The 24,815-nt window shown below is 41.2% G+C and overlaps 2 protein-coding genes across 17 annotated transcripts in view; one reads left to right on the forward strand and one right to left on the reverse strand.

Annotated features, from left to right (window-relative positions):
- The window catches only part of CRYZL1 (crystallin zeta like 1), a 31,969-nt gene extending 11,059 nt beyond the window's left edge, over nucleotides 1–20,910 (reverse strand). The window contains exons 1-11 of one of the 9 annotated variants that reach the window (XM_054048493.1): nucleotides 20,658–20,910; nucleotides 19,944–20,057; nucleotides 19,517–19,631; nucleotides 19,070–19,141; nucleotides 16,029–16,106; nucleotides 14,876–14,948; nucleotides 13,648–13,692; nucleotides 9,694–9,762; nucleotides 5,147–5,280; nucleotides 2,473–2,584; nucleotides 76–96 (exon numbers count right to left, since the gene is read on the reverse strand). In XM_054048493.1, coding sequence (XP_053904468.1) covers nucleotides 76–96; nucleotides 2,473–2,584; nucleotides 5,147–5,280; nucleotides 9,694–9,762; nucleotides 13,648–13,692; nucleotides 14,876–14,948; nucleotides 16,029–16,106; nucleotides 19,070–19,135 — 598 coding nt within the window. In that variant the 5' untranslated portion in view covers nucleotides 19,136–19,141; nucleotides 19,517–19,631; nucleotides 19,944–20,057; nucleotides 20,658–20,910. The other 8 variants (XM_054048492.1, XM_054048490.1, XM_054048502.1 and 5 more) reach the window with 8 other exon arrangements.
- Nucleotides 20,911–21,259: 349 nt separating this feature from the next.
- ITSN1 (intersectin 1) overlaps nucleotides 21,260–24,815 on the forward strand; it is a 209,889-nt gene continuing 206,333 nt past the window's right edge. For all 8 annotated transcript variants that reach the window (XM_054048532.1, XM_054048525.1, XM_054048540.1 and 5 more), the window contains exon 1: nucleotides 21,260–21,371. The gene's annotated coding sequence lies outside the window, so the exon portion shown is untranslated. The remainder of the gene's footprint in view (nucleotides 21,372–24,815) is intronic.

The following is a 24,815-nucleotide window of genomic DNA, read 5'->3' on the forward strand; positions in this document are numbered from 1 at the left end:
AAAAATTACAAATAAAATTGGAGGTACATATGCAAAACATAAGAGATTAAACTAAAATTTGCAAAGTGAACTTACCAATTAAAGGTTGCCTCGTGCCTTTTTGATATTAAGGAAGAAAAAAGGAGAGAAGAAGAAGAAGGTGTGAAACAGGCATTTAGAAGAGTCAGTAAATGAAAAAAACAACCAAACTTAGTTAGGAATTGTAGTGAGGCAGAGTGGCCTTCCTTTAAGCCTGTTACTGAAAAATTGCTTACTTTCTCATTTTTACCATATAATTATAAAATAAATCAATATGAATATAAATATTGTACTTATATTTCAGGGTATAGTCTGTAGAGCAGTATAAACAAGTCATTGTCTGCATGAAATTTTAGTTTATACGGATTTCGCTAGTGCTTTTTATGTAGCCTGTTGTAAAACTAGACAACTATCTAGATGAGTTGATGTACCTGCTGGAAGACCTCTGTGTACCCCCAGGGGAACGTGTACCCATGTTTGAGAACTACTATGCTAGAGTATCAGTTGTTTCAGGGGATGCATCTTGGGTACCCTACTATTTCTTTCATTCATTAATCAAAATGATGCCATGACTGAGAGCATAATTCAACATGGTATAAAAAGAAACAAGTATCAATTCTGTAACAGATATATTTCAAAATTATTTAACATCTATTTTAAAAAGCTGGTGATTGGTAACCAATTGTGAGGTGGCAGTCTAGTTATTTGTCTAAAATGTGAAGTGACAGTCTAGTTATTTGGAACCACTTCATTCACATACAGAACATTGAGTACTATATTCAATGAGTATTTATAAATTTTGAACTTTAGGTCAATGTGCTCCAGCCTGTAATTCAAATGTGTTAGTCACAACCCTGTTTAAACCCACTTCTCGCCGACAAGGTGCAATAACAATTTTTCAACCAGTGCAGACAAGGCTTATCTGTGTAATAAATCATTTTACAAAATCAAAGATCCTCCATAGTTTATAGAAATTAAAAAAAAAACCACAATATTTATTACAAGGTTCACCAAGTCTTCTCAGATCAGCACAATCACATTAGCTCTCTAGAAGCAATATATGGTCCTGACTAACAGTTTCAATGTACCTTAGACAGGTCTTCAGTCCTTCCCTCCTGCTTCCACTGAACTTAATGATGAATAGTTGGTAAGAGCAACACTTTTCATGACTTGAAGCCACCATTTATCCAATATGTGCTATTACTGAGTATGAAAGTTGTCCAGTATCAAATACCTGCTATTTACTATACTGAGAAGGCTCAGAGAGAACCATGACATCAACACACAGGAGAACTGTCACAGGGAACGTATATAAATAAACTTTGCAGCTGATTACCATAAGTGCACATTTCTTTCTTATGTCTCATCTGTACTCTGCTAGAAATACATTATGCTCATACTTATGTTCATATTCTGTCCTGATTCTGAAAATAACATTAGAATCCACCAGTTTAACATACTTCCTCTGTTTTGCTACTGTCTTTAGTCAACAAATTATTGAAAGTATATGTGAAAACAGCTTCCTGTATATGGACCAAATATTAATACCTCCCTTTCAAGTGAAACTTGTACTAAATTTACACAATTTACACATTTTGGAAAAAGCAGGATTTTATGCTTACATTGTCTTTTTAAAAAATCTAAAATACACAAATTAGATCTATTTTCCCTGTATCCCTAATCAAAAACAATCTTTTGACTCCCAAGAATAGTGTCCCAATATCTTACTCCAAAAAATCCTAGTGTATGTCACAACAAACTGGGAACTGAAGGAGTCATAGACGAACATGCACTTGGAGCTTAATCTGAAACCCACTGAAGTCAATGGAAAGACTCTGGCTCAAACTTCCAGAGGATTAGATTCCTAACTACAGAACTTCACTGATTTTCTGACAAAGAAATTATACCAGTATCATGAAACTGAGCTCCCTCTTGTTTCTGTAACAACTTAAAACTAATTCCCCATAGTTTCAATTCTGAATTAAATTCAGTTTGTTTCAATTCTGATTTTAGGCAGCTAAATACTATACCTCGGGGTCACGATTATGTCAGAAATTCAGGTACAGAGATTTGATTCTGTGCTACTGATGGTCAGATAACATTTTCTTTCTACTCTCGGGCAATGTTATTTACTACAGGAAGAGACTGCCCAAGCAGTCTGACTAAAACCAGGCATTAACTTATATAGAAGTGTCTTTTTGTTAGATAAGAAGTATTGAGAAATAGCCAACACCACAATGGATGTGAAGATCAAAAAGTCCTGTTAAATACATCTAAAAATATATGTTAACTGCCTTTGAAAGGAAATTAGACTAAACCTTTACACTATATATGAGACTATTTTTAAGTTTGGATTTTAGATTTCAGTTGTTAAAATAAATAAAAACGTCAAATTGAAAAATATATTTCAAATCGTTGTTCCCACAAAGTGTAGTGTCAAAGAATAGAACTTACCCACAGGAGGTCTAAGCCTCTCCAAGTACTGCTTGTCTTCAAGACTATATGCTGTAGAAATTACTTTGGCTCCTCTGTGCTGTGCTAACTGAATAGCTATTGTACCAAATGGCTGCAGGGAAAAATTATATACCAGTTTATTTACAACCACAGTAATGAAATGTAGTTTGAAAAGAAGAGTTGTATTACAAGGGTAGCTCTAGAGCGATCAAAGGAGGACACCTTGAAACAGGCTTAATATTTTTGGTGTCTTAATGAAATATGGCTGGACAAGTATTTCAGATCCCTAGGAGCCTGCTCTTATGCTCACTGAAGTCAATGGAAGTCTTTTCATTGACTTTAATGGGCTTTGGATCAGGCTCTAGGAGATTAACAATCCTTCCAGAACAGCTGTAGATTGAATTCCAGCTCCAATGTATAAAGTATTGTAAATGCAGCTGCAATTTCTGAGTATGTCTGTAGAAGGGAGGAGGTCTTTGCGTTTGGTTGCTACTTGAAGGATGACATGCTCCCTAGAGAGGAGCTCCAAGCACCTATCTTGTATATGTTGCCAAGCTATATTTACATTGATGGTTCTTTGCTCAAGTGAACCTAACAGCTGTACCAGCAATTAAGAGGGCAGGTATTCAAAATTGAACAACAATGTAAGAGAAATTGAAAAGTGGTGGTGGGGAAAGAGGTCAAACTAAAGAAATCTTCTTCCATCTACAGTTGAGGGATCAATATAAAGAGTGTGTCAAAGTAGAGCAAAGCTCCCCACACAACATGGATAGGATTGTACAACTGTCCCAATGTATTTAGGGGTGCCCCTTCTTATCCTAGTGAATCATCTACTGAAAGCCACAGGAAGAGGATACCTGACTTGATTAGTCCAATCTGTCATTGCAAATGCTATGTTCCTGGGTAAATTCCTTGATAAAAGTAAATTACTAGGGACTCACGCAATTAACTCAAAAAATTAATCACGATTAATCACAGTTTTAATCTCACTATTAAACAATAGAATACTAATTGAAATTCATTAAATATTTGCATGTTGGATGCAAAATATTGGATGTTTTTCTACATTTTAAAATATATTGATTTCAATTACAACACAGAATACAAAAAGTGTACAATGCTCACTTTATATTATTATTTTTTATTACAAATATTTGCAAAAATAATAATAGTATTTTTCAATTCACCTCCTACAATACCGTAGTGCAATCTCTTTATCGTGAAAATACAACTTACAAATGTAGATTTTTTTTTGTTACATAACTGCCATTAAAAACAAAACTATGTAGGCTCTAAAGTTTTACAAGTCCACTCAGTCCTACTTCTTGTTCAGCCAATCGCTAAGCGAAACAAGTTTGTTTACATTTACGGGAGATAATGCTGCCTGCTTCTTATTTACAATGTCACCTGAAAGCGAGAATAGGCGTACACATGGCACTTTTGTAGCCAGCACTGCAAGGCACTTACGTGCCAGATATGCTAAACATTTGTATGCCCCTTCATGCTTCGGCCACTATTCCAGATGATGTGCTTCCAAGCTGATGACGCTCATTAAAAAAATAATCTGTTAATTAAATTTGTGACTGAACTCCTTGGGGGAGAATTGTATGTCTCTTGCTCTGTTTTACCTGCATTCTGCCATATATTTCATGTTATAGTAGTCTCGGATGATGACCCAGCACATGTTGTTCCTTTTAAGAACACTTTTACTGCAGATTTGACAAAATGCAAAGATGGTACCAATATGAGCTTTCTAAAGATAGCTACAGCACTTGACCCAAGGTTTAAGAATCTGAAGTGCCTTCCAAAATCTCAGCCGGACGAGGTGTGGAGCATGTTTTCAGAAATCTTAAAAGAGCTATACTCCAATGTGGAAACTGCAGAACCAGAACCACCAAAAAAGAAAATCAACCTTCTGCTGGTGGCATCTGACTCAAGATGATGAAAATGAACATGTGTCAGTCCACGCTGCTTTGGATCGTTATCAGGCAGAACCAGTCATCAGCATGGGCATATGTCCTCTGTAACGATGGTTGAAGCATGAAGGGACATATGAATCTTTAGTACATCTGGCACATAAATATTTTGTGACACCAGCTACAACAATGCCATGTGAATGCCTGTTCTCACTTTCAGGTGACATTGTAAACAAGAAGCAGGCAGCATTATCTCCTGCAAATGTAAACAAACTTGTTTATCTGAGCGATTGGCTGAACAAGAAGTAGGACTGAGTGGACTTGTAAGCTCCAAAGTTTCACATTGTTTTATTTCTGAATGCAGGTTTTTTTTGTACATGGTTCTATATATTTGTAAGTTCAAACTTCATGAAAAAGAGATTGCACTACAGTACTTGTATTAGGTGAACTGAAAAACTATTTATTGTTTTTTACAGTGCAAATATTTATAATAAAAAAATAAAAATAAAGTGAGCACTGTATACTTTGTATTCTGTGTTGTAATTGAAATCAATATATTTGAAAATGTAGAAAAACATCACAAAATATTTAAATAAATCAAATTCTATTATTGTTTAACAGTACGATTTAATCATGTGATTAATCACCATTTTTTTTTTAATCGCTTGACAACTCTATAAATTACTATATATGAGTAGGAAATAATCTGTTCCTAAATTATTTTAAAGATATGCCTTTAGGGTGTTATTGTTACCTACACTTGCTCCATCCATTACTAGTACAGTTTTTCCAGGAGAAACATGGGAAAGATAATGTAGGGCTGTGTATGCTCGTAGGCCATCACGAATGGTGCCTGCTGCTTCAACCCAAGGGACTTTTTCTGGTTTATGAACTGTGTAAAAAAGAAGAAATAAACAGAGAGATAAAGAAAGCAATAGGTTTTTGTAAAGACTTGACATTTCAATAAAAACAATGTTAACAAGTTTTTATCTCTAGACCCTTAGTCATTTTCTATAAAAATAGAGGAAGAAACGACAAAGACCAGTCATTTCCTCTAAATCAAGTCACCTACATAAGAATGGCCATACTGGGTCAGACCAAAGGTCCATCTAGCCCAGTATCCTGTCTTCCGACAGTGGCCAATGCCAGGTGCCCCAGAGGGAATGAACAGAACAGGTAATCATCAAATGATCCATCCCCGGTTTCCCATTCCCCAGCTTCAGGCAAACAGAGGCTAGGGACACCATCCCTGCCCATCCTGGCTAAAAGCCATTTATGGACCTATCCTCCATGAATTTATCTAGTTCTTTTTTTAACCCTGTTATGGTCTTGGCCTTTACAACATCCTCTGGCAAAGAGTTCCACAGGTTAACTGTGCATTGTGTGAAAAAATCCTTCCTTTTGTTTGTTTTAAACCTGCTGCCTATTAATTTAATTTGGTGACCTCTAGTTCTTGTGTTATGAGAAGGAGTAAATAACACTTCCTTATTGACTTTCTTCACACCAGTCATTTATTTTATAGACCTCTATCATAACCCCCCTTAGTCATCTTTTCCAAGCTGAAAAGTCCCAATCTTAGTAATCTCTCCTCACATGGAAGCCGTTCCATACCGCTAACCTTTTTCAATTCCAATATATCTTTTTTGAGATGGGGAGACCATATCTGCACACACTATTCAAGATGTGGGCGTATCATGGATTTATATAGAGGCAACACGATATTTTCGATCTATTATCTATCCCGTTTTTAAATTATTTCCAACATTCTGTTCACTTTTTTGACTGCTGCTGCACACATCAGACACCTAGTCACAATGACTCCAAGATCTCTTTCTTGAATGGTAACAGCGAATTTAGACCCCATCATTTTATATGTGTAGTTGGGATTATGTTTTCCAATGTGCATTACTTTGCATTTATCAACACTAAATTTCATCTGCCATTTTGTTGCCCAGTCACCCAGTTTTGTGACATCCTTTTGTAGCACTTCGCAGTCTGCTTGGGACTTAACTATCTTGAGTAGTTTTGTATCATCTGCAAATTTTGCCACCTCGCTGTTTACCCCTTTTTCCAGATCATTAATGAGTATGTTGAATATGACTGGTCCCAGTACAGACTGCGGGGGGACACCACTATTTACCTCTCTCAATTCTGAAAACTGACCATTTATTCCTACCCTTTGTTTCTTATCTTTTAACCAGTTACCAATCCATGAGAGCACCTTCCCTCTTATCCCATGACAGCTTACCAGCCTGTAATTGCTGGGATCACCTATAGAACACTTTTTAAAAATTGGTGTCACATTAGCTGTCCTCCAGTCATTTGATACAGAATCCAATTTAAATGATAGGTTACAAACAACAGTTAGTAGTTCTTCAATTTCACATTTGAGTTCCTTCAAAACTCTTTGGTGAATACCATCAGGTTCTGGTGACTTATTACTGTTTAGTTTATCAATTTGTTCTCTATGCCAGACTTTATTCCAACTGGGTTGGGATACCTTCCTATCTCAATGTCAAATTCTCAACTGAACTTTTAAAATTACCTACGTTAGAAAGAAATATCACTAGACCTGGAATTTCTAGTTTATAAAGTGATTCTGTTCTGTTACTCTGCCAGGTTCCCCAGCACCTGGCAGGAACGCAAAAGTCGATTACACTTGTGAGGACATTTTGATGAAGAATAGTAGTAGAAAGTAGAATCCCCAAGCGTTGCTATTCTGTCCTCTATCTCTTCATTGTCTTGTTGCATGTTATTACATTACACTGTAAAATATAAGGCTGCAAAAGCATTTTTTACCCATATATTACTATTACCTTTATGGAATGGAGGAGAAAAGCAGTGAGACAAAAAAAGCATCCTTTAGAAAGCGGAAGTTAAATCCTAGTGAGGAAAATAAAAAGGAGCATAAACTCTGGCAAATGAAGTGTAAAAATATAATTAGGAAGCCTAAAAAGGATTTGAAGAACAGATAACCAAAAAGTAATAGCAAATTTTTTTTTAAAGTACATCAGAAGCAAGAAGCCTGCTAAACAACCAGTGGGGCCACTGGACGATCGAGTTGCTAAAGGAGCACTCAAGGACAATAAGGCCATTGTGGAGAAACTAAATGAATTCTTTGAATCGGTCTTCAAGGCTGAGGATGTGAGGGAGATTCCGAAACTTGAACCACTCTTTTTAGGTGACAAATCTGAGGAACTGTCCCAGATTAAGGTGTTATTAGAGGAGGTTTTGGAACAAATTGATAAACTAAACAGTAGTAAGTGATCAGGACCAGACAGTATTTCACCCAAGAGTTCTGAAGGAACTCAAATGTGAAATTGCAGACCTACTAACTGTAGTTTGTAACCTATCATTGAAATCAGCTTCTGTACCAAAGGATTGGAGGATAGCTGATGTGATACCAAGCAGGTGAGTTTCATCTCCCTGACGCAGTGGAAAGACAGTGTGTAGGTAGAATCTGGACTGCCTTTTAAATATGAGGAACAAAAGAGTCGAGACTCAGATTGCACAGCTTCCGCTCTCCCCACGATACTACCTGAGGAAAAACTGATTATTGGGTTGTCCAAATATCTCTGTTGATGCACTGGAGAACTCTAGGATTATATATCAGACACTGTGTGAGTCAGTTCATGACACTGCACATAGTAAACTATACAGGAAAATACAGGAAACCTTAAAAGGGTTTCCTTCTGTAGTAAGTATGTATAGTTCACCGGCACATATTTGTCACTTTTATATAACTCCTGATTTTGCTTAGCCTCTGTGTGATGGGGCGCCTGCTCCACACTGGGCTCTAAGGGGTTAATAGAGCCCTAGGGAGGCTGCACAGGAGGCAGCCGACCAGAGAAGGGATGAAGAGAGCAGCCAATCAGGGCCAAGCAGGCCCATTAAAAAAAGGGAGCTGCAGGGCAGAGGAGGGCAGTTCTCTTCTGGGAGCCCAGGGAGGATGGAAGGACTGTGTCTCTGTAGGGCTGAAAGAACTGCCAGCACCCTGGACAGAGCAGTACTGCTAACAGGGACCGGGGGAGTGGGAGACAGCTCCTGGCTGGCTGCTGAGGTTTGCATGCTGAGGCCTTGAGGCAAGGGTAAAGAGGATGCTGGGGCAGAGAGGAAGTGGCCAGACAACTTGCTGCAGTACCCACTAAAGGAAGTGGCTGAACAGCAGACTGCAGGTTCCCCGGAAGGGGGAAGAAGAGGCAGTGGTCCATGGAGAGATGTGGGTCCTACAGTACGAGTGATGGTGGTGAGGCACCATCAGAGGAGGGTGCACTGCCGAACAGAGACAGCCAGCAGGAGGCACCAGAGTGGTGAGCGCACCCCATTACACTGTGATTTTAAGTGTTAGAGTAATAAACCTTTATTTTCAATATTCATAAACCTGTGACTGTTATTTTACAGACATAAGGAATCATAACAGGAGGGGATTTAACCTTAAAATGATCTAACCTAGATAACACACTACTTGGTTACATCCAATATATAGGGATCAGGGAGACAATATTTTTCTCAGAATAATTTACACAGTTAAAGTGGAGTAGGGGGTTTGGCGTCAGTATAAACAAGTTTACATTATCCTTTAAAGAACCCCACCCGCCAGAGCAGTTTGCTTCTCCATGGATGGATTCAGAAGAATAGAAAGAAATTGTTAGGATACAATACAATTTCTTTAAGATAGATACCTTGAGTAAGTCATTTCACTAACCAACAGGTTGTGGCAGAGCCAGGAATGGAACCCAAGTGTTTTGACTTCCAGTCCAGTCACTATCCACTAGACAATGCTGCCTCCAGGAAAGGCAAACAGAACCCAAAGAAGGAAATGTTGGTGTAATCTACAATACCATGTTTTCCCTGGGTTTCTGATCTTTGGAATTTGCCTCCCCACCCCACTCTAGTCTGTTAGCGTACATTATAGGTGTTCCTTTGATCCTAAAGCAATGATGATTCAGGATCAGAGGTCAATGCTAGGAGAGACGGTAATAAGCAAGAGTGGAAGTTGTTTTTCAAAATGTTTATCTGTGGGGTAGGTAGGGTAAATCAGTGGGAAAAGAAAAATGAAGCAATGAGGGAAGTTAGGCGAAATAAGAGATGAGTCAGCTTGTGTAGTTTAGTCAGAACATAATGGCATTGCTGCTATTGTTCAAAGGAAGTCTATGAAAGGCGGAGTAGATAGTGGGACATCTGAGTGCTGCTATTACGCATAAACAGAGCAATGGTTCCACCTCACTGGCTGTCTATAAGAGACTACTTTGGGTTTTACATCTATAATCACCTTAAATATTAACAAGTGTCATGATCTACTTACCCAAATAATGCTCATGAACTAGAGCAACTTCACAGAGACCAGGCTCTTCCGAATCCAGGGGCAAGATTCCTGAAAATTTTCAGCAAAAAAAATCTTCAATTCAATACAAGTGTATATTACAAATGAAACAAGTTGAGTGTTCCCAGCTGAATCATTAGTGCAGCTTTGTCTACATCACAGTTCCTCTTTTCTCATTTCTATATAATGCAGAAGAAAGTGTCAGTCTGGATTATTACAATGCTTTAGGTAAAGACAAATGATTTAATGGTGCCACATGTGTTCAAAGTGGTACTCCAGCATTTTCTTTTCTTGATGATAAAGTGATATTCTGCTGTTGGTACTTTGGTTCCTCATCTGCTCATGAACGAACTCACCTCACACTGCTCCCATGTTGTCTAGCTGCTTCTGCAGTATCTGTGATGAACACTCCTCTTTCGACTCTACCTGAGTGCATTAGACACTACAGGAAGAAGAGAGATCGCACACCTCAGGTGGGCCCAGATAGGCTCAGATGCTGAAGGCATCGTGGACATGGAGCAATAACATCAATTTAGTACAAGTTTCTATTGATGGGTAGGTATTAATATTTAGTCTTTATACAGGAAGCTGTTTTCACATATGCCTTCAGCTGTGGTGCTTGTACATGACTGCAAGGGAGGGATAGCTCAGTGGTTTGAGCATAGGCCTACTAAACCCAGGGTTGTGAGTTCAAGCCTTGAGGGGGCCATTTAGGGATCTGAGGCAAAAATCAGTACTTGGTCCTGCTAGTGGGGGCTGGACTTGATGACCTTTCAGGGTCCCTTCCAGCTCTGTGAGATAGGTATATCTCCATATATTAAGACAGGAGTGGAGGGGGTACCCTGTTACAGTTGTTGATCTAGATTATAAATCCTTTGGGGGCTGGGCCCTTGCCTTTGTATTAAGGGGGGAGGGATAGCTCAGTGGTTTGAGCATTGGTTTGCTAAACCCCAGGTTGTGAGTTCAATCCTGCAGGGGACCATTTAGGGATCTGGGGCAAAAATCTGTCTGGGGATTGGTCCTGCTTTGAGCAGGGGGTTGGACTAGATGACCTCCTCAGGTCCCTTCCAACCCTGATATTCTGTGATCAGCTTAATACTTGTATATCCATGTGCAATTCATTACCAAGACACTTCTCTAATTAAATATCGCTCAGGTTTAGTAGCTGCCAAAATTCCCCCCTTCACAGGTCCCATTTACTTAATAAAAGGCCAATCTACCATTCTTGAATTTACAATTAAACTACTGCTCTAAAAAGAAAGATATCTTAGCAGAGCATTCTCTTTCTCTGTGTAATGTATTCTGATGCATATGGTTTTACCTAATTAATCTAATCACTGTCATCAGTCAAATTAAAAAGAAAAAGGAGAAAGTCCTCTTCTAAGTATAAACTCTTAGATTTTAAGATTGAGAATAATTCAATAATTGGTATGCTTATGGTTATATACAGACCATGGAACCATTCTTGCAACCTTTACTCATGGGAATAGTACCAATGAACTCAGTGGTATTTATTGCATGATATGACTGATTTATAAATAAGGGCTACAGTATCAGGCCCAATCTATTTAATTGTTGTAAACCTCAGTGAGAAGTACACACTGGCACTACACATGAAGATCTAAGCAGTTTTGGATAAGTCTAGTAATGACACTACCATAACTATTCTATGCTTTTTCAAAGTCTGTTCAATTTTATTAATAAACTAACACCGTAGGAAAGCAAACTGTTATACAAAATCCACTGTCCTTTAAATCCCCCATCTATTAAATATGGATAGGCACATTACAACAGCAATTTGGAAATGTATTTGTCAAAATTTTATTTGTGAAGGGAAGAGTTTCATAAGTGGACTTCATATTGTTGTAGCATCTTCATAATATATAAATTTAAAGAGTTGTTTTGAAAGGGAAAGTCAAAAGATTTCAGTATTTGGAAAGAAAACTAAAGATAGTTTCAAGATATTTTAAAAGTGTATTTTTCCCTTGAATGTAATTCTGGTTCTGTTGAGATAAATAGTAATCAACAAATAGCAATTTTGAAAAATATAAAAAACTGCTTCTCTTTTTCCAGATACAGGTAAAAACAATAGGCCTGATTCTATGATTTTGGAGGTCAGTTTCACACCAGTGTAACTCCATTGTTGTCAACTGAGTTACTCCAGATATACATCAACATAAGACCAGAGTCAAGTCTTTAATATTATCCACACCACTTCAATAACTTTTCAGAGCTTCGTTTGACCCTTGCAGATCTCTCTTTACAGTACTTTTCAGCTTTGTTTCCTTCAATGATTGGGACCAGTTATGTTTCATGAACTAGATCACAAGGTCAATAAAATACACAATTTTAAAAAGTACTGAACACATATGGCCCCAATTCAGTGATATACTGAATCACCTGTGCAGTTCCACAGAAGTCAACATGACTTCCCAGCCACTCAGATTTAACCAGTTCAAAAAAGAACTAGATAAATTCATGGAGGATAGTGCTATTAGCCAGGAGGAGCAGGGATGGTGTCCCTAGCCTCTGTTTGCCTGAAGCTGGGAATGGGCGACAGGGGATGTATTACTTGATGATTACCTGTTCTGTTCATTCCCTGTGGGGGCAGCTGGCATTGGCCACTGTTGGAAGACAGGATACTGGGCTAGATGGACCTTTGGTCTGACCCAATATGGCTGTTCTTATGTGCATAAATTTTACAGGATCAGGGCCAAAATATCTGCAAAACACTGGGCTATAAATAATGTTTTAGTTTATTAGGCAGATCTAAAATTTTTACAAACTGTACATTACTACATCATTTCTGAAAGCATAAGAATTGTTTATTATTAAAGAAGTAAATGGAAAATGTGAACATTAATTTTATTTCACTAAACTTGAAACCAATAATGAAAATGGGATTTCAAAATTCAGGAAATCCTGGAAAAACTTTTCAAGTGATTTAGAACTTTTTACCTGGAGATTTTTTTAAATTAGTTAATATTATTTTGGGGGGAACAATGGTTAGCACTTGGGTGAGTTTCCCTAGTGGGAAGCCCATAAGAAGTCACAGAGCAGGGCTCCCATCCACTTAAAAAAAAATTTTTTTTTTTTTAAAAGGTCCATTTTCATTAAAAAATTAGACATGAAACTGAAACAAAATGTGTGAATTAAAAATGAAGGCTGCGGTACTAAAACATCTTGAATCCATCTGTTATTTTTAAAAGGCCCTGGAGTTAGCAAAGCAGCTAAGCATGCACGTAATTTTAAGCAAATCAGTAATTCCATTGAAGTCAATGAGACTACTCATGTGCTTAAAGTGACATGTGTGTTCAAATGCTTTGCTCGATCAGGACCTAAATGATTTAGAATGTCAAAGTGAACAAACCTCAGTGAACTAGGACGAGCAGCAAAGATCAGATCACTAAAAGTTTCTGTATGAATATTTTTTTAGCAACTTTTAAAAAACAACAATAGGGATATAAAATAATGAATGATGCCATCTTGTATGTTCACACAAATAGATAAAAAACACGTGTATAGAAATAGTATGTAATCTGTACCACCAGCACAAATTGTCAGTGTATTTATTCAAATTGATGGATTGAAAATGCACCTCTGTGGGGCAGATTCTCAGACAACGTAAATTTTCATAGCTCCACTGAAGTCAATGGCACTAGGACAGTTTATACCAGCTGAGGATCAGTCCCTCTGTGTCTCATTCAGACAATTTCCGGAGCAGAAAGTCTTCAAATAGTACTCCGCTCAGGAAAGTTTTATTATAGTGAAAGTAAAAATGTTTCAATTATGTTGCAACTTATATGAAAAAACTAAACAAAACACACAACCAACGTGTCTATTTGTAGTGATAGCGTTGATTACAACCTTACAAATAATTGAAGAATTATTTCAAGAAACAAAGTTAGCTGATAAAGCACACAAACTTTAACTTACCCACTACTTCATCATCTGGCTGAAAGAAGGACACTTTGCTTCCAACTTATGAAATACAACATGAAGGAGGGGGGGAGGGGGGAAAAGCATAAATATACATATTTAGAATAGAAAACATCTGTGTATTTGAGAGAATACTACAGACTAGCAGTAGCTTCCAAAAACAAACATGTTCAGACTATATTTTATCTGTTAAGCAAAATTATAGAAGAGTTTCATTTTCAGGATGTAAACATTATTTAACTTAGGCTCCAAGCCCACAAAGCATGTGTAAGCACAAGAATAAGTGTTTGCAGGACCAAGGTGTTAACAATGCATCAAAGGTGGACACATGAGTGAAATATCTTGATTTCCTGAAAATTATTTTGTCTTAGCATTAGAATATATCTACGTTATGGTGACTATATCAGCATCACCATAGCTATCTATGCTGGCATAACTCCGTAGTGTAAATGCAGCCTACACTAACACAAGGGTTTTTTCTGTCACTGCAGGAACACTCCTCCCCAAATGACAGTAGCTAAGTTGATGGAAGTATTTGCCCATCGACTTAGCTGTTTCTACAGCAGAGGTTAGGTCGACACAGCTATGTCAGACACGGGTGGGTTTTTTTTCCACATGCCTGACCAACATAGCTATGTTGACCAGGCCTTAGGATAGGTCTACGCTATGAAGCCTATGCCAGCATAGCTATGCTGAGTAATGCCCTATTGTAGACACAGCCAACACAGTCAGAAAAACTCCTGTCAGTGTAGGAACATCACTTCTCCAAATGACATTAGCAATGTCAACAGAAGCCATCTTCAGCAGACATAGGTGCGTCTGCACTAGGGATTTTATCAGCATAGGTAGGTCAGTAGCAGTGTGGGTTTTCCACATTCCTGACCAACACAGCTCTGCCAATTAAAACTTATGTGTAGACCAAGCCTCAGTCATTGCAACAAACACTTTTACAAATGTCAGTTACAACATTGCAAAGATATTCTTAAATTCTACTGTAAAGTTTACCCTTAAACTGATTTGCAGGTTTTACATTTCAGTCTAAGTATTTTTAATTTTTACTATATTATACCATTAATAGTTTGTCAAAAATAACATATAACCAAAGTGAATATTAGCTCTGGGCACTAAGGCTGTACAATTCAGACAATTTTTAGTGGTCTTAAATGAGTGGCCATTTAATTTTTTCTCCCCCAAAGATGATCACATGGTATATTATTCGACTCACCCTCCAATACCACTCCAGCAATTTCCCTCCCAACAGGTAGAAATTCTTTCTTCATCTTCAGTTCTGATAAAAGCTAAATCACATTAATGGTTAGAACTTTCCTGACAAGACGTAATTATTGCCTATGTTCATAAATTAGGGGCCGTAAAGAGAGTAAAGCACTCTGTTTCTTAAAGATGAAAATCTGGTCTTTGATCCAAACATCATTAAAATAAAAATGCTGCATTCCTCATTTAAAAAAATAAAAAAAACTATATTAAAGTTTGTTCCCATTTAAATTAGTTAAAATGTCTAAAACTACAGATGTATAGCCAACATATTTAACAACAGCAGAGCATGTATATGAACAAAAACCAAATTATATTAATTTAGGCTGCTATTTGGGTCTTTAGTAAGATTTTTCACATTCGGGTTACATCATTATTATTATTGTTTGTGAGCCTGATCCAACCTCCATTGTCATTGTTTGTATATTGCTTTGTATATAGGACCTAATCCAACTAACGGTCATTATAGCTGTCAGATCACCTAAAGGCGTACAGAATCATCACCCAGAAGACAAGGTATGATTTTATTACTTTATACCAGTGTTTCCCAAATTTGGGACGCCACTTGTTTAGGGAAAGTCCCTGACGGGACGGGACTGTTTGTTTACCTGCTGTGCCCGCAGGTTCAGCTGATCGCGACTCCCACTGGCTGCGGTTCGCCACTCCAGGCCAATGGGAGCTGCTGCAAGTGGCGTGGGCCAAGGGACGTACTGGCCGCCACTTCTAGCAGCTCCCATTGGCCTGGAGCAGCAAACCGCGGCCAGTGGGAGCCGTGATCGGCCGGAACTGCGGACACAGCAGGTAAACAAACCAACCCGGCCCACCAGGGGCTTTCCCTAAACAAGCGGCGTCCCAAGTTTGGGAAACACTGCTTTATACAATTCAGAACTGACAAGTTGATCTCTCCCAAAAAATTAGGGGCCAAATTACAGGTACCTTATACACACCTTAAGCAGATCAACCACAACAATGAAATAAAATAATATGGCCACATCCTCAGCTAGTGTAAATCAGCACAGTACCATTACATCAGCTGAGCATCTGGCCTATAGTTTGCAGATGGGGAATTTACTTTTTCTATGTCCTTATAAAAGTTAAATATGTACCTTTATATCTGTCCAGCTCAGAGCACAGGCTTTAACCTGTATTTTCACATCATTGTCTCTTGTAACAGGAAGATTTTCCTAGGACAAATTTACAGACATTATTGTCTGTAACACAACAAGAATGTGCTAACAGGATGATCACAAGATCTTGGGAACATTTATATGCAATGAGTCCAATATCCTGACTATAAAAGAGTTCAAAAAAGTCAGGAAAAGTATGTCACATCAAAGGAAAATAGGAAACTGCAGGCCATAATGGATTTACATAATGTATATCATCAGATTTTACTTTTGAGTGTACTTTTGTGTTATGAACAAACACAAGAACATTAAATACCTTACTAAATCTCACTACTGAGATAACAGGAAAAAAATATAAGTTTTCTTTTGCCAGATAACTTTACAAACCTGCATGCTATTCCTTTACATCTGTCTAATGTAAGCTAAAGAAAAAGCAAGCAAAATGGAACAATTTTGAAGTAAATGGGGAGAATCTTAAGACTAGAATTTTTTAAGACTCAAGTGTTAGCCCAGTCCTGCCACACTTAACCATGAGAGTAGTCACATGCAAGTAGCCCAACTAAAGTCAAAAGAATTATCTGCACGAGTAAGGATTACAATTTTAGGCTTCACAAAGGATAGTCACCATGTATTACAACAGGAAAAGTTCAGTTGTTTAAAAGGTCCATCCCCTCCCATCACATTCCACCCAGGATGTCCTCCTTAGCACCTCAGATTGGAAGTGAAATTCTGGTCCCATTGAAGTCAACAGGAGTTTTGCCATTGACTTCATTAGGCCTAGGATTTCACTAGAGCAGGGATTGTGGCACGTGGCCCATCAAGGAAATCCGCTGGCGGGCCAGGACAGTTTGTTTGCCTGCAGCATCCGCAGGTTCGGCTGATTGCAGCTCCCACTGGCCGTGGTTCGCTGTGGGCAGAGGGATGTGCTGGCCACCGCTTCCTGCAGCTCCCATTGGCCTGGAACAGTGAACCGCAGCCAGTGGGAGCTGTGATCAGCTGAACCTGCGGATGTTACAGGTAAACGAACTGTCCCGGCCCACCAGCGGATTTCCCTGATGGGCCACATGCCAAAGGTTGCCGATCCCTGCACTAGTGTGTTTAGATTTTCCTTAAAATGTTCTTTGCTTTAATTTTTCCCCTGGGCTTATCCATTAGACTGACCAAAAACTTTTTTTCTGAGGAAGACTGAGCTGAACTTTCTCTGGCTCTTGCTTAGTTACTCAAGAAAATCCCACAGCTCCAAATTGCAAGGCTTTTTGCTAATCTGGGGGAGGAAGATGCCAGCTCAACAACCAAACCGGGTTCTCCCTCTTTGATGTGCAGAGAGCCACTGCTAAGCCACGAGACTGTTCAAAAAAGATACTCTAACTCAATTAAACAATCATAACTTTTTCTGAAGCCAAAGGGTTTCCAAATAAAGCAAATTTATATTTAAAAATATACTAAACTTAGCCTGTAAACTTTTGGGGCAGGGTCTTTCAGTTAGGTGTACCTAGCCCAATGGGGTCACTACCCCAATACAAACAATGTAGTTTTTATAGAGATTTAGAAAACATACCACTCTCTCATAAGAACAAGAAACAGATAAGGTGGTGTGTGCCTCTGTGGGGAGGCTGATCCTGGCGCTCTTCCTCCTCATTCATTATTTGGAGACAACAAGATCATGGGTGAAGGCCAATGGTGGCCTGTTATCTCCATAAAGGTACCTCCACTTTCATCCATGCTACCTCTCTTGAGGCTCCTGACCAGGGGTGAATTAAGGTTTCCTGGGGCCCTGGGCCAGAGCAAGTGGCGGGCCCCTCCTCACTCATTCCGTCCCTTCCGCCTGCAGTCCTGGCCATGGCCTCACCCCTTTCTGTCCATTCCCCGGGCACGGTCCCGTTCCACCCATGGACTCACCCCCATTCTGCCTCCCCCTCACTGCGGCCTCCCAACATGTTTGCTCCCTTCTGGTCCCCCCACTGGGTCCTCAAGACCAGAGCAGCTCTGTCCCTGGAGCCGCAGTGGGAAGTGAGAGCTCCCTCAGCCCTGAGGTCATGACAGGTAGCGAGAGCTCCTCCAGTCCTGGGCCACAGCGGGGGGTCTGGGTGCTGGGGCTTCCCCTGCCACCCCCCACGCTTCTGCAGGGGACCAGGGTCAGGGCACTGGGGCTTCTCCCACCCCACCTGCCCTGCACTTCTGTCAGAGAGTGGGGTCGGGACCGGGGGATTCCCCGCTGCCCTACAGCTTCTGCCGGGGACAGAGTCGGGGGTGCTGGGGGCTTCCTCTGCCGCCCTGCGGCTTCCGCCAAGGTTGGGATCCAGGGGGTTTCTGGGGGCTTCCCCTGCCACACCCACCTTGCACTGCTGTCGGGGAGTGAGGTCGAGGCTCAGGGGCTCCAGGCTTCCATCACTCGGTGGCAATTTTTTTCCAGGGCCCCAGGAACAGGCCCCATCAGCCCAGTGGCTAATCCACCACTGGCACCTGACATCCCTCTGTGCTCCCCCAAGATATCCTCACTAGGTGGTGGTATGTTTAGATAGAGACTGTCTTTCCTTTCCCACAGAAGTTTTACTTTTTAAAATGATTATTTAATTATAATAGTGTTTAAAGACCCCAGTCAGGACCAGGACTCTACAGTAGTAGGTGCTGTACAAACACATACAGAGATAGCCCACATTCTGAAGAGCTTAAAATCTAAAAGGACAAGCAGACAAATAACATAGAAGCAAAATAGTATATATGTTATTAGTTGCTTTTTTAATTTTTATTTACACTACAACCATCCTTCCCCACCACATCCCTCTGTCCAGGTGCCTCAGCTAATATGGTTCACCACTACTAACCCAATGCAGTAGATTGACGATTCTTATCTAAGATAAATAGTTTCATTTTGACACTTGGATCGTTTTACATGCAGATATGAGAACATAGCCGTGAGAAAGTAAAACAGATGAAAGATGTTTAATAATTGATCCACACAGGAACATATTCCCTTCTCTCAGCACATGATTAACAGTTCTTCTGTAATCTGAACTCACCCTTTCCTGGAAGACAAACGCAATTTCCTCTCCAGCTGAATTCTGCTGACAATACAGAGCCTTCATAGTGTCCTGAAAGAGCATACAGAGGAATCTAAAATAACCAAATTGTAATATATGTAGCACTTGTAAATTGATTTAGTAGCAAAGACTTTAAGCATCTTTGTTCATCTAGAGCAAACGTTTAAGATACACAGGAAGATTAGAAAATAACCCTGCTCCCAATGAAGTTAATGGTAAAATGGTAAGTTTGCTACTGAATTCAATGAGTGCAGGATCAGTTTTTAACTCGTACAAATACAATGTACAGAACAACAGTTCTAGTGCAAGTTTTGAAAACATCAAGCTTGCCTATACTAGAAATATGGGTTGAAGTGAGGTCAGTGTGTGTTAACTGATCTAACCACAACCTTTTTCATAGTGTGGATGCGCTGAAATACCTTTTACCTTGATTGAACAGGTGAAAGTTTTCTCATTCTTTTGGTGAAATGTGTTGTCTTGAGTGGAAAGGAGGAGAGAAACATAGGACAAAGATTTGTTTATCTCTTGCACAGACTGGATCCTATATGTCAGAGGGAAAGACCTTCTCATGTTTGGAAGAATTATTTATGATAAGCACATTTTTTTTTCAAACTATACACAACTGCCCCAATTCCACAATTCATTGTAAACAGGAATTCTGCTGCGCTTGTGCAGAGCCCCAGTGAAATCACACACATATCTTCACGCAAGTAAAAAAAGCATTGAACTCAATGGGACTCCTCACATGTACAGTTATTTAAGTGTATTAGTATTCCCAAGATAAGGCCCTTAGTCAGTGCAATGATTTAATGATAAATACTGTCAAAACATACCAATTTCAGTGTTAGGTTACCTTTATTATTAAAATTGGATTGTCAGTGGTGTTGTGTTTCCTGGTTTAAGGGACACCACTCGTCCAGTGTTGCAGCTCTAGTGACACTTGGTGTCTTTCTTAAAGCCCCAGCTCCTGGAATCACGGGGTTATAGCAGAATCTCAGCCTCCGTTTTTTTTAAAGTAAATTTACCACTGCTCGCAGCCCTCAGGAAAGCCTGAAAACAGGGAATCTGACGACCCGGAACCCCCCTGGTGTTTGTTGGGGTCTAGAGCTGCGGTGGGGGGGGGGGGGGGGAGGGTTAAGCAAATCCCCTGATGGGGGGGGGGGGGGCGGGTCCGAGTCATGATTTTTGAACGTGGTGGGGCGATGCCGGGTCTCAACAAAACAAGGAGGCGAGCGAGAGCAGGGGACGGGCTGGCGCCGCAGGGGGGGTTAATGGCGTTGCGGGGCTGGCGCCGCGGGGGGGGGGGTGGCACAGACAGGGCCGGATCTCACTCCCCGCCTGGGGCAGCGACCCCCGGGCCCGAGGCAGACCCCGGTTGCCATAGCAAATCGTGAGTGACTTCCGTCGCTCTCACCTCCGCAGCCCCCTCTCCAGCTCCTGCAAGGACCGCTGTGCAGGCCCCGCGCTCTGACCCTAGCTTCCGCGGACGCTCCGCGACTGGTCAGCAGGAGAGACTCGCGATTGGTCACTCTAGGTGAACGGGGTGGGGCCACGCCGCGAGCCGTACCCAAAGCACCTAGGCAGCATCCGCGAGACCACTACTCCCAGCAGGCCTTGCGGCTCCGATCGGACTACAACTCCCAGCATGAAACGCGGGCCCTCCTCAGTTGTCGGTTTGCTGCTCGAAGGTGCTGGCACTGCAGCGCGAGCGCGGGGACATATCTGCGGATTAAAGCCCAGTGCCGCCTCTTAGGGTTCCGTTCATGCAAACCGACAGCGCCCCGCCCACTCTTGGCCCCACCTCCTCTCCCCTGGGAGCGCGTCTGATTGGTCCCCTAATTTACCCACGAAACAAAAAGAGGGATCCCCACTAGCCCTGTTAGTAGGGGGGAGGTCATACAACCCTGTGTCCTGTACACACTAACCTGATAGTGCGGGGGGTATTTATGATTGGTTGCTCTGCCCTATACGCTACGGGTAGCCTTTGTCTCGGTGTCAATCTTCGTATTACGATTGGTTAGTATTTGCGTCAATCTTCTGAGAGGGGCGGGTTGTAACTGGGGTGTGCCGTGGGTGGGAGGCGAAGGGAGTAGGTTGGTTGCGCGGTAGTACGGTGGCTGTGAGAGCGAGGGTGACACGCTCCCCCCCCCCCAAGGGTGGCTCAGGAGGCAGCGGGAGGGGATGGTGTGTATCGCGGAGGCGGTGGCCGCTCCGGCTCCTCCACCGCCCCCCGCCTTCGCTGTGGATCTGACCAGGGCCCCCCGGCCCGCACAGATATGAGGTGAGGGGGGGCGCGGCGCGGCCGGGGCCCGGCGAAGGGTCACCCTGGCAAGGAGAGAGCGAGCGGGGCACACGGGGGGGACCCGGCTCCTGCCTCCCCCCGCCCGGCTCTGTCTGTCGGTGTGTCCGACCTCTTCCCGCTCTGTCTGTCCGTGCGCCCCTGGCCGGCCCCTTCTACTGCCCCCCCCCCCGCCCTCGCCTGTCTGCGCTCCCCGCCCGGCCCCTCCGCCCCCCAGCGGAGCTGCCCTGCCGCCCCCGGCCCCCAGGAGCAGCCCGGCGCTGTCGGCGGGGCTGGGAGCCGGAGCGGGGCTGGCCCCGGGAGCGAACGTGTCGGGAAGCGCCCAGGTCCGTGTGTGGCTCCGGGGATGGGGTGTGCGCGGGGGGCGCTCCGGGGCCGGGGTTGGCCGCTGTCTCTGGGGTGTGCCGGTGACACGCACACCTGGCTCCCGGCGAGGGTGAGCGGGGAGACCCTGGGTGAGCTGGGCTTATGCTGCGGGCGCGGGGGGCCCTGCAGCCGCCGCCGGGGCAGGCGTTCCTGTGCCGGGCTGGTGTGAATGGGTCTGTCTGGCGCAGAGAGACAACGTTTCGGTGGGTGTTGCGGCGCCTGGGGTAATTCGTCAGGTCTGTTAAAATATCTTAATATAGTTCTTAAAATCTTGCTTTTATTCGTTTATTTGGAGTTGCGTTTTTGTGGGGAAAGCGAGCAGATGCAATGGAGGGCATTGGGAGACACCTCCCTGGTGTCTGATATACCCTGCTTGTTTCTGGTCTTGTGGACATAAATCAAAGCCATCGCCCTTAGAAAGGATCTGTATGCATGTCTGTCTGTAATGTCTAGGAATCTCCATACATGACATAGAGAAAGGGAGGATACTATTGCAGCCTGGAGGCAGTGTAGTGCCCTGTAATGCCTTAGTAATGATTATTGGATTTTGGATCTCTGTTTCTTTCCTTCCTCTTGCCTCTCCTTCCCCCGCCCCCGTTTGCTTCCTGCCCCCTCAACGCACACAGTTCGATGGTGTTAAGTGAAGGAGGAATGCCATCCCTTGTAGCTTGAAAAGGGCACACAACCAATCGAACAAGGGGATGTTGTCAGAGGCTCAGGAAAAAGAAACTTACTAGTACATGGTCGTTTTCCTGTTCCTTCACGTCTATTTGTCTTGGATTAGGAGACAACTTTATAGATAACATTTCCTGTGGACGTCTTTTGTTCTGTATCAGCTGCTCCTTTTATTGAAAGGAATGCTTTTGCTATTTAGGAAACAGATTAGCTTCTATGAACTTGGATAATATAGTCAGAAACACGTTAGTAGATTACTAACATAGAGTATTGTTTAGTAAATGCTGTTTAGTAATAGCACCGGCAGTATTTTAGAAGTAGCAGTGAAGTATTCATTAAAGTGGTTGTTAGGTATTTTCCTTGTTTTTTTCTCTTATTCTTTCTCTCTTGCCAGTTCTTTGAGTACCATTTGTAAGGGATGAATGTTTCAAATTGTATTTGAAATATTATTTTTAATATTTAAAGGGCAACATCTGCATCGTTTTAGGTGAATTGTTGAAGTGTGCCTACCAATGTTCTAGTTCTGCCTTAGATGTGGGGGGAAAAAATACAAATATTTAATATTCTTGGAAGCTCTGCATAATAAATAAGGAACAAAAGTGGTTTGCTAGTGTGTGAAATATGTTTTGCTAGTGTTTTCACATTAAGAACAACTTCAGCTTATTTTTTTTTCTTACAAGTTTGTTTTTTATAGATCAGCAGTATTCACAGACTAGTGAAGCAACTGCTAAATTCTTTTTTCCAGTTCAAAAGCAAACAGCCCCCCTCAATTTCAGGGTCCTGTTGGGGAGAGGAATAGCATGACCCCAGGGTCACCTTCGCACAGATTAACAATTTCTGCTGGGTATTATGCCCAGGCTTTTTGAGTTAGGCAAGCAGCTCTTTCCACATATTGCTTCAGAAATCAAACTTAATTCTTTCAGTTCCTCTGTTCCCTTTACAGTATCCTAATACTTTAATTCAAGATAAGATCTCTTTTAATGTTACGTTTTCTTGAGAATTCTTAGTAATTGTTCTACAGAACACAGTCTTAAGGTTTAGGAACACAAAAGTTACCATTTCAGAAATGGTTTGTAGTAAGTATCCTGTCTCTTGCCACATTTGATCTACTAGGCAAAGACTGTATCTACACTAGTGAATTTACAGTGGTACAGCTGTATTGATGCAGTTGCACTGCTGTAAAATCACTTTTGTAGCCACTTTATGCTGACAGGAGAGAGCTCTTCCCTCGACATAATAAAACCAAGAGTGGCAGTAGCTATGTTGAGAAAAGCTCTCCCGCTGACATAGTGCTGTGCACGTGAGTGCTTATGCTATGTGTATCAGGGGTGTGTTTTTTTCACATCCCTGAGTGACATAAGTTTTGCCCAAGTGGCAGTGCAGACATGGCCTAAATAAATGGCATTTCCTCTCCTCTCTCTTAATGTCCCTAATTACGCAATTCATGTACTGTTGGGTTCAGGAAAAAATCCTCATTTGAGGACTAATTTATATCCTAAATGATTATGTTTAATAGCTCTTGTGGCTGTAGTTATCTTTGCCAGTGGAATTGCAGATTCTAACTTATTCAGTTTCTGCAGAATATTCACTAGAGAAGTAAGGATGTACAGAAATTTACTTTGCATAATTAAAAATACCAAAATCCGTTAAAATGCCAGCAACAGCACAAAGGAATTCAGAGAAGATCATCATAGGGACTTACTTCAACTATGAATATAGAGTTCACACAGCAGTCTGTTAAAGAAGGTACAGAGCTTTAAAAGTTATATGGAGATGTTCATTTAACAGAACAAACTGTAAACAGATAGACTTGTTCATTAGGTGTATTTGGGTCCATCATGTAGAGAGAGAGGTGGTCAGTATGACAGGGATTGACCTGGATTTGCAAAACTTGTGCTCATCAGACATGAAGCCTATTGTGATTTGAAATATTACTTCATTATATGTTGCTGTTGAAATGGTAAACTGCCAGAGAGTTTGAGTATTTGATTATTGTACTGAAAAAAGCTGCTGAACTTTTAAAAGGTTTTACATGGTATCTTTTTTTTTTTCTCCACAACATGAAAGTGGCTGGCAACAATAGGTGACTAGAAATCCAGTGTGTTTATAACAGCTGATAATACAGTACTTCATTACATTCTGTCTTGCAGTATGCAGTACCAAAAACCAATGCTTCAAAATAGTATGCTGATGCTTTTTAAAATACAAATTTAAGACTGTGGCAAGCCTAAGCCAAACTTTTTTTGTTGCATGGCAAGTCTATGTAGAGATATCAAGTGGCTTCTGAGTCACCAATCACAAATGTTAATCTACAATATTTAATTTGATGATTCACCTTCTTGCACAATAAGTATTGTATGGTGCACACAGTTCCTGATCCTATGC

Source organism: Malaclemys terrapin, chromosome 1, assembly GCF_027887155.1.
Source record: "Malaclemys terrapin pileata isolate rMalTer1 chromosome 1, rMalTer1.hap1, whole genome shotgun sequence".
NCBI classification, from domain to species: Eukaryota; Metazoa; Chordata; order Testudines; family Emydidae; genus Malaclemys; species Malaclemys terrapin.